Source organism: Sinocyclocheilus anshuiensis, unplaced genomic scaffold, assembly GCF_001515605.1.
Source record: "Sinocyclocheilus anshuiensis isolate Anshui unplaced genomic scaffold, SAMN03320099.WGS_v1.1 scaffold85, whole genome shotgun sequence".
Lineage (NCBI taxonomy): Eukaryota > Metazoa > Chordata > Actinopteri > Cypriniformes > Cyprinidae > Sinocyclocheilus > Sinocyclocheilus anshuiensis.
In genome coordinates this window covers 614356-623993 of record NW_015536800.1, presented here as the reverse complement: position 1 = coordinate 623993, position 9638 = coordinate 614356, and the positions used below count along the sequence as shown (strand labels likewise).

Here is a 9638-nt window from a genome sequence, read left to right as displayed (position 1 = left end):
AAAACGCTCGGACCGAGCGTTTTGATTGGACGAACATTTCTTTGTCCTACGCCTTCCACAGAATATATAAATACAGATAAAGACATTTAGACCACTTAAATTAATGATTGCTATCGGGATGTAAAGAGACTTTCAACCAGCATAACAAAAAATGTTTCTGAAGACAATCACCTATTGCACCTTTAAAGCTACACATTTCAAAAAAGCGACTTATAAGGAGAAATACAAATAAGCAGGACTATTTAACTGGCAGACCAAAATAACAGACGTGAAAGAATGAAAATGATGACCATTTCAACACTTTGTTCATGCTTGATTATCACCCTCATCAACATAAAAGCACACATACACACACACACACTTATACTCTGTCATGGTCACAGGTAGACAGACCAGTAAATAACATTGAAGAAAAGAAAGGTGAAAGGGAACAGAGCTCGAGCATAGAGATCAATCTGTTTAGCAGCAGACGGGATGATGGGTTTCGGAGGTGACGGCTTCTTGTTGTTCTTGTTCTGTGATTTGCCGGCCGCATCTGTGACCTCAATAGGCTTGCCGTAACAGTCGAAGTTTGAGAGTTCGAAATCTCGTGGTAGAGAACCGACAATACTGAAATCATTTGAGCGCAGATCAGATTTTGAAGTACACACCTTCTTACAGCGGTTTTCCACAACCTACACAAACATAAACCACACATAAAACAATCAAATACATACAAGAAAATCAATCTATCTATCCGTCCGTCCGTCCGTCTCTTCATGCATCCATCCATCCGTCTCTATCTATCCATCCATCCATCCATCCGTCCGTCCGTCCGTCCATCCATCCATCTGTTCATCTCTTCATCCATCCATCCATCTATCTATCTATCTATCTATCTATCTATCTATCTATCTATCTTTGTGTTACTGTGTTAATCTAACAAAGTAAAGAATAAGTTTCGACAAGAATTGTTTTGTCAGTTCGGTCAGTTAACTGATAAATGATAAATGTATGATTGGAGCCCTATATTTTATTCCAAAGATGACCAGTTTCTCATGAACGTCAATCGCCATGGAAGTCATTGTAGTCATTCTCACAAGACATTTCTCTTAAATATTGTTTGTAATATGACCTCTCCCCCTCAAACATACACACATGGAAGTGCACACACACTTGTGAACCCCCGTGCTGCTCTGTCATAGCTTCAGGCCTCGGTGCTGTCGGGTCAAATTACTCTCAGTCCCCCAGAATCCTCTGCTCTTCTCTGCACCCATGTTCCACTGAGCGCGCTCAGAGCAGTAGACTCAATTACAGCCATTTCATCTCCCCATGTACCCATTAACACACACACACACACATTAATCTTACATAAAAAGAAGACATATACACACACACACACACACACACACACACATCCTACATAGAGAGAACAGTCACTCACATACAAGTACATATGATGAATACACACATTTTTTCTTCATAAAGACGGTGCAAATACATGAATGCACACAATCATCTTACTTAAAGGAATACACGTGCATACACACACTGACCTGTAGTGTGCTGACATGCATAGGTGTCCCACCAGTGCCATTGGCACTGTTAGTTTTAGCTGGTGTCTTTTTCTCTTTTTCTCTTTCTTTCTCTTTCTGAGCCATCTTTACCTTTTCTTCCTCAATGCGCTTGGGACTGTTCAGCATCACCTGGGATACAGCACACAGACAGAGCAAATTCATGCAATGCAAACGCTCCCTTATGACCTCCGAAAACCAAATAACATCATAAGAAAATACTGAACAACAATATGAATAGTAAGAGGTTACATGATTCCATTAATCTACGAACATTATGCCATACTTTGAAGCAAGGCCCTTTATGTCAGGCATCATGCTTTCCTTGTACAACCTGAATAAAGAGACATGACACTCCCCCATCTTCCACTGGTCAGACAAATGTGTTTGCACTCTTATGCCACACATTTTGTATAAATACCATTACATAAGAAGTCAAATGAAGTGGCATTTGTTTAAAAGAAATAAAGTACATTTTTTAGATAGACGTTTGACAAAAATAAGTTTGATATTTGGACACTTTCTGGCTGTTAAACTGCCCATATTAATATGATAGACTACACCAGAGATAGTCAAAGCCTTTATGCAATTACACCAGTGTGAACCTGGGGAAAACTTAATACTATTGTGAACAGTAATTAAGTAATTATAAAAATAATTAAAGTTCAGATCCAGACACCACTTGGTATCTAATGCAATGAAATTCATACAGTTTTAAGTTTAGCTTAAGTGTCCTAGTAACAAATACTGTACATTCAAATAAAATGTCCAATTTAATATAATTTTAGCCCCAATGTTTATACAGTAGCAATCTTCTAGCCTTTTCTCTGTTATATTGATTGCTCAAACATGTCTCTACTGGCAGAAATCATATTGCACTCAAATTAAAAGAAATTGGGCATTTAAAAAGATAAATAAACATTACTGATTTGTTGATTTTTCCCTGAGAGAATTCATATATAACAATGTAATATTGATTCACACACAAAATCATTGTCAAAATCATTTCAGGTCATTTTCACACTTTTCATATTTCTGCGTTTTCAGCACAAAATTAGGGAACGGCCTCTGGGTGTGCCGATTGTCTGAAGCCCGTATAGTATCACACCAATTCATTGGCTGATGGCACAGGCACCGTCTCGACGCTCTTACGTTGCCATCATTATACTGGCGAACGCACCATCTGCTCCTCAGATTTCTGTCTTCATGAAGCGGCCATTTTAGCCCTTCTGTTGTGTTTTTTTCTGGCCCAATATTCGGATTGTTTTTCGTTGAGCTTTCTTCATTTGCACTTCAGCGTCTGCGGTAGTGGAACTCTGTTCTCCTTGCGGTGAATTGCCATGGAGTTTCGTCGCTGCCAGCTGCCGTGTTCTCGCTTCATTGTGTGCGACGACCCACATGGTAAGTGTGTTAAGTGTTTGGGTTTTTCGCATTTGCGCAAGGCGGTTTACAGCGCTTCTAAATGTAACTAGGATGTAACCTCCGCACTAGGCTTGCGGTTTTTGAGAAGGAGTCATCCGTTTTTCCCCATTGCACTCCGGAAGCCGCCGAGCCCCTCCGTGAATCCGCAACCTGGGGTTTGGATGTGGAGCTCGAGGCGATCTAGAGCGAGCAGATGGGCCTCGCCCCTTTCTCTCTTGTCCAAGCCCACACGCAGATTCGCCGGTGGAATTCTCGCATGATTATTTATGCCTAAGCCCGGAGGTGCGCAAAATTATTTCCTTCGGGCTAGAGGATGTTTTGTACACCGCGGTATCCGACTCCGAAGATTTCGGCCCTGCTTCAGCCGACGCTCTCCCACCTAGCGGCCAGGAAGCGCAGCCTTCCGTGGCCTACTCAGAGCTTGTAGACGTGCTGGCGCTCACCTCAGAGAAGCTCTCTATTGTTTGGCCCAACGAGCCTCGCGAATCCCAGTCATCTAAGCTCGACGAGCGGTTCCTGAGCAGCCTAAATTCGAGGCCTGCGTGGAGAAGCTGCCCTTTTTCAGTGATCTGCATCATGAGATATCCAGATTCTGGAAGCAGCCATTTTCCGCCCGCCTCACTAACGCAGTAGCCGCTGACTTCACCAACCTAGTGGTTTCTGTGGAGCAGGGCTATCCACCTTATTCTTGCCGTAAAATGGTTGCGACTATTTGTAAATTTTATGGGTCTTGCTTCTGGTCTCATTTGCTTCCAGCTATTTTTAGCTGTACAAAACTGCTCGTTTTGCTGCTTGATATTGCAAATTGGTGTGTCTTACTATATTATTTTCGTGCATTATCTTAATTATGAACACACTGGTTTGTTGTGCAAACAGATTTTCCGATTACTGCACGTTGTTATTCTTCTCGTCATTTCCCTATAGCAGCAATGAAACTGCTCTCTTCATTCGGTTCTTTCACATCCGCCGCCCAGCGCGTTTCGGTGTGCAGCAATTGTTCAGCCTCACTCTCTTTTGACGTGGGGGATGTGAGATGCATTAGGCTTTTCCCCCTTACCACCTGTTCCTTTGTCACCTGCCGCTCATGTGGTAGCAGACAGCAGACCCTGTACCAGTCACAGATCAGGCCTTCACATCGGTCCCTGTGGGCTTCCTCATCAGGCATCAGAACGCCAGGGGCTCTCCTTCATGGTGGATGATGTTATCCCCTCCGGACCATCTCAGCACACAGGTATGTCCTCTAGACTGCAACACTCTGCTTCCTCTATCACAATTCTTTCACGAATGGAAGCGTCTACCAGGGGTATCGCCTTGGGTTCTCCGCACAGTTCAGTTCGGTTACACACTTCAGTTTTGTCACAGCCTCGTGTGGGAGACTGGTTTGTCACCGTCGACCTACAGGATGCCTATTTTCATATTCAGGTCGTTCGGCAACACAGCAAGTTCCTCAGGTTCGCCTTTGGGTGAAAGGCTTACCAGTACAAGGTTCTTGCCTTTGGCCTGGCACCAAGGACATTCACAAAGTGCATGGATGCTGCTCTGGCCCCATTGAGGCTCCAGGGCATCCGTATACTCAATTACCTGGACGATTGGCTCATTTTAGCCCACTCCAGGGAATTAGTGAGTTACCACATTCTCACTAATTTCTCCTTCGCCACATTCTGTTTCTTAGCCTCCGAATGAATGCCAAAATGAGTGTTCTCACCCCCTCTCAAAAGACTGTTTTCTTGGGGGTTCACTTGGATTCCCTTCAGATGCATGCCCGTCTGGCTCCTGCTCGGATTTCCAGCCTCAACGTGTGCTTGGCGTGCTTCAAGCTAGGCCATCATGTTTCTTTGAGCACTTGTCACAGGCTCTTGGGCCTCATGGCCGCAGCCTCCCCTATGCTGCCCCTGGGGCTGCTTCATATGAGGCCGTTCCTTTGGTGGATGAAACGCAAACAACTGGCTCTTTATTCCATTTTATTAAACATAACTTAATTTCTGAATTTATTGGTTTTGTTTTCTTTGTATGTATGGATTACTTGGGTTGTTACTCAGTGTCGCCGACTTCATCTCTTAAACCGAAAACAGAAAGCACTAGTGTAACAATAAATTATTAAAACATTAATGCAGTGTACTTGCTGTTTTTCCCTAACACATTCATAATTATATTTGCCGGTGCGCTGTGGCAAGCTTTTTTTGCATGCGCTTGAGCGCTTATTAGGCAGGATGGTCCTCTCCACACACTTTCATCAAGTTCTATAATTTGGATCTTGACACGACTCCTGGTTCTCGGGTCTTGTCCGCTTGAACCAGCTGTGGATACTATCTGGTTCATCATCAGGCCAGATACGGCAGCGCTTTAGCTTGGCGTGTTTGGTATATCATTCCCATTGCGTCATAGCTACGCAGTGTCGAGTGAACCTATGAAAGAAAACGTCTCGGGTTACTTGCGTAACCCATTTTCTCTGAGTAGGGAACAAGATGCTGCGTCTGCTGACAAGCTCCTTGCACTGCCGACATAAGGCCTTTTTCGGCAAAGAAATCTGAGGCGTCGAGGTATATATGGCCCGCGCCATCAGCCAATGAATTGCTGTGATTCTATACAGGCTTCAGACAATCGGCACACCCAGAGGACATTCCCATTGCGTCATAGCTACGCAGTGTCTCGTTCCCTACTCAGAGAACATGGGTTACACAAGTAACCGGAGACGTTCTGTTTTCAGGCTTTGATTAAAGATCTATTTTCTCCTCTCAGAAAGAGTGCATTTACGTGTCAACTTTTTCTACTCCTATTTAAGGAACAGTTATATAACATATGTTGGGTTCTGGGATAAAGTTTTAAAATTCAAAGTCAAACACAGGTTAGAAATCCTTATAATATGGCCCAAAACACATGGAGATATAAGACTCGAGTGAGAACACATCAGTAGTATACTGCTACATAAGCAGATATTTATTACAAACTGTGGCAAACTGTTTGATAATCATTAAAAGCCCACAGTTTCATGAACTATATTCAAATCTTTTTTGTGGTTATTATTGTGATTATTATTTGTATTATTATTTGTGGTTATATATTCATATTTTTTATTTTATTTTTATTAATTCAAGCTGCAAATTATGCAAAAAGTATTAAAATAGCATTTAATTATATGTGTTTTTAGGATACATAAAATGCTATACCTATGAATTACACCTCGGCAAGACAGGAATCTGCCATTTTACTCCAAAATTCAGTGTCACTACAGAATGTTATTAAAAATATAATTTTAAATGTAGCTGAAATGTAAATCAAATTTTCACTGTGGTGAAAATGTTTATATTAAGGAAAATGACAAAAATAACTGAGTTATCTTGTGTGTTTTTCCACTTTTGGATATTGTTAGTAGAAAAATAAACTGAGATTGTATTTTAAGTAAGTTTATTTTCTAAAAGTGTGAAACACCCGTACAGAGTGCTGAAGCAGCTAAATCTGTAGTTCTGCAATGTCCTTAGTCAAGGAAATGTAAATGTTTCAATACAAGACAACAGCAGACGTGCATACACACCTGAACCACAGCGTACTCCACAAGAGAGGCAAAACCATACAGCAAACAGGCAATCATCCAGATATCAATGGCTTTCACATAGGAGACCTTAGGAAGCTCAGATGCTAGAGACATAGACTCGGACGACAGTGACAGAACAGACAGAATACCTAACGAGAGACAGACAGGACAGAAAGAAAGAAGACTTCCTCATGTAGTTGCATACTGTAACTTCATTAATAACTATACTGTGCCCTGATCTTAAGCAGATGTCTTGAGTTTCTTCTCACTTTACCACAAGATATAAAATTAACTATGATGCTTTAATGTTAAAACTGACCTGGGAGTAACAGCCATCCCTGGAATGGAGAGATGAACAAATGAGAGAAAGGAATGAAGGAGAGGTGGATCCTATGAGAGGAGGAATATGGACAGATGAGAGGAAAAATGGGTTGGATTTTGGGTAATCATAGGAATGATTGACGGATGAATTTCCCAGTTTAAGTGGAAAGATATAACATTTGTCCAGATGTTTCATATATATTTCATTTAGAAATGTTTATAAATAAATAATCCTAAAACGATTTCATTTTTAAATAATTATCAAAGGCTTCATCAAAAATAGGACAGATTTTAATTTCAGTACATTATATTCAAGCTATTTTAATGTAAAATTATATAAGAATATATATAGAAAGGCTTTTATAAAGGTGTTTCTTCTTCTGGGGACGATTATGGATAAATTAGAGAGACTGAAAAAGAAGAGAGAAGTTCAGGACTGGGTGACTTGCTGTTATTTTTTTATGTTGCCCCTCTAGAAGTTACTAGTTGATGCTGTAAACCAGAGGTGGCTATAGGATATACATCTAGGGGCTCAGATACTAATCTGCACATTTTTTATTATTATTATTATTGTTATTATTTAATTTGTATTTTTTTTATTCTGAACAAATATTTTATTATTATGACTATTATAAATTATTAGTTGTCATTTATTAGAAATGTATATACACATTACCATTCAGCAATATTTTTTTTTTTAAGAAATTAATATTAAATAACTAATATATTCTGCAAGGATGTGTTAAATTACTAAAAAAGTGACAGTTGTTACTTTTTGAAATTGTTACAAAAAAATCTATTTCAAATAAATGTTCTTTTGAACTTTTTATTTATCAAAGAATCCTGAAAAACATGTATCACGGTTTCGACAAAAATGTTATGCAGCACAACTATGTTCAACATTGATAATAAAAATAAATTTATTTATTAATAAGTTTATTGAGCACCAAATCAGCATATTAGAATGATTTCTGAAAAATCATGTGATACAGAAGACTGAAGAATTGGCTGCTGAAATTTCAGCTTTGCCATCAAAGAAATAAGTTTAAACAGGTGTTTTATATTGCAATAAGATTTCACAATATTACGTTTTTGCTCTATTTTTGATCAAATAAATGCAGCTTTGGTGAGCATAAGAGACATTTTTTCAAAAATATAAAAAAATGGTAGTGTATTAGAAACATTATTTGTTAATTATTAGAAAGTGCAATTACGAAAGTCTGCAGATTTTAACACCTTTGTCACATAAAATCCTATGACTTATTAAATCATTAAATGGGCAATACAAGAAAGACTGAGCTGTAGCAACTCTGATAAGGGTCATCAAACACAACACTGCAATTCCAGTAACAGCTACTGTATGTGGTGTTCTTTTGTTTTAACTGACAGCTTCATTTGAAGGCTGACTCACCTAAGGGGACTCGAGCTGCACTGGCATCAGGGTTGATCCAGAAGGACAGCCATGATATGACGACAAGGAGCAGGGTGGGAGCATAAACACCCATCATATAAAAGCCCACCTGCCTCCTGAGAGTGAAGATGACTTCCACACAAGTATAATAACCTATAGATTTTGAGAGGGGGAACAAGAGAGAATGCATTAAAATGATATGAAGGTCTTGGAAGTGTTGTAGCATCTTCATCATTTATGTTCCTTCAAAATGCTTTTTATGTACTGTATAGGGTTTTATTGTTTTACCCTCATCCCAGATTCAGACTTTGAATCTTAAAATATGAAAATCTCATAAAAATATTACATTAATAATGTTAACAGAGAGTGAAATTAACAAACCATTTAAATGCTTATTGTGTAAACTATTTAATAATTTTTTACACAAATTACAACAATATAGCACAGTATCATTTCCACAACAATTAATAATGTTGCTCCTTACAGATTTATTTTTTAAGTAACTGTACTTGGTTACCAAGGAGACAGTAGTGTCAGTGGAGAGCTTGAGATGAAATATGAGGTGATTGTGATGTGTCCAAGAAAATTCAAGATATTGTAAATGTCACTTGTGAACAAAATATTTTTTATTGCACGTCATTTCCAATTAAGATATCATTTAGTCAAAACATTCAAGTTCAATTCTGTGTTTTTAGGATACTTAAAATCCTGGAATGAAATGAGCCTTAGTAAGAAAAAGGAGTCTGCCATATTATTCCAAAAATGTTTCCATCACTGTCATTTCCACCATAGAATGTTATCAAGCAAAATATATAATTTTGTGTAAATGTGGTGGAAATGACATTTATTTTAGACAAAATGACTAAAATAAAATAGTGAGTCTGAAAAATTTATTTTCTACAAGTCCACAGGGCCAAACTTTGCCCATAGTTGAAGAAACACCCATCTATCAGATTTGAGGAGTTTATCTGTCTCCTGGGGTCACTGTGAAATCCATGTTAAACACTGAACAAAAACCTTATATAAAGTACAACAAAAACAAAACAATGAAAAAATTACTAGCGCAAGCTCTATTTCACTACATTAAGTGGAACAGAAATTAATCCATTAATGTCATGAATATTAATCAGGTTGTGTGCGTTCGCTCGAACTGATTTGCTGAAATCAAATGAGGGATGATAATAGGTGAGCACCAGCCAATGATATTGCCATTTGCGCATTAGTTCCGCCTAATTAGTTCCGCTCCTACCGGAGAAAGCGGCAGTTCTTAAAAGCTGAAGAATTTCAAAGGAACTCCGTTATTTTTACAGGAAAGTACAACAAAGTATATCTTTTACATGTAGCGAGTAAATTCTCTCTCTCTGCGTGTGTGTGAAACAAAGCGACGGCGAGTCGTGCG

General features: G+C 39.0%; 1 protein-coding gene across 2 annotated transcripts in view; it reads right to left on the bottom strand.

Moving 5' to 3' along the window:
• Nucleotides 1-167: 167 nt before the first annotated feature.
• LOC107655919 (glycine receptor subunit beta-like) overlaps nucleotides 168-9638 on the bottom strand; it is a 32154-nt gene continuing 22683 nt past the window's right edge. For both annotated transcript variants that reach the window (XM_016443553.1, XM_016443545.1), the window contains 4 exons: nucleotides 8240-8392; nucleotides 6508-6656; nucleotides 1536-1685; nucleotides 168-674 (listed from right to left, as the gene is read on the bottom strand). In XM_016443553.1, the coding sequence (XP_016299039.1) occupies nucleotides 378-674; nucleotides 1536-1685; nucleotides 6508-6656; nucleotides 8240-8392 (749 nt within the window). In that variant the 3' untranslated portion in view covers nucleotides 168-377. The remainder of the gene's footprint in view (nucleotides 675-1535; nucleotides 1686-6507; nucleotides 6657-8239; nucleotides 8393-9638) is intronic.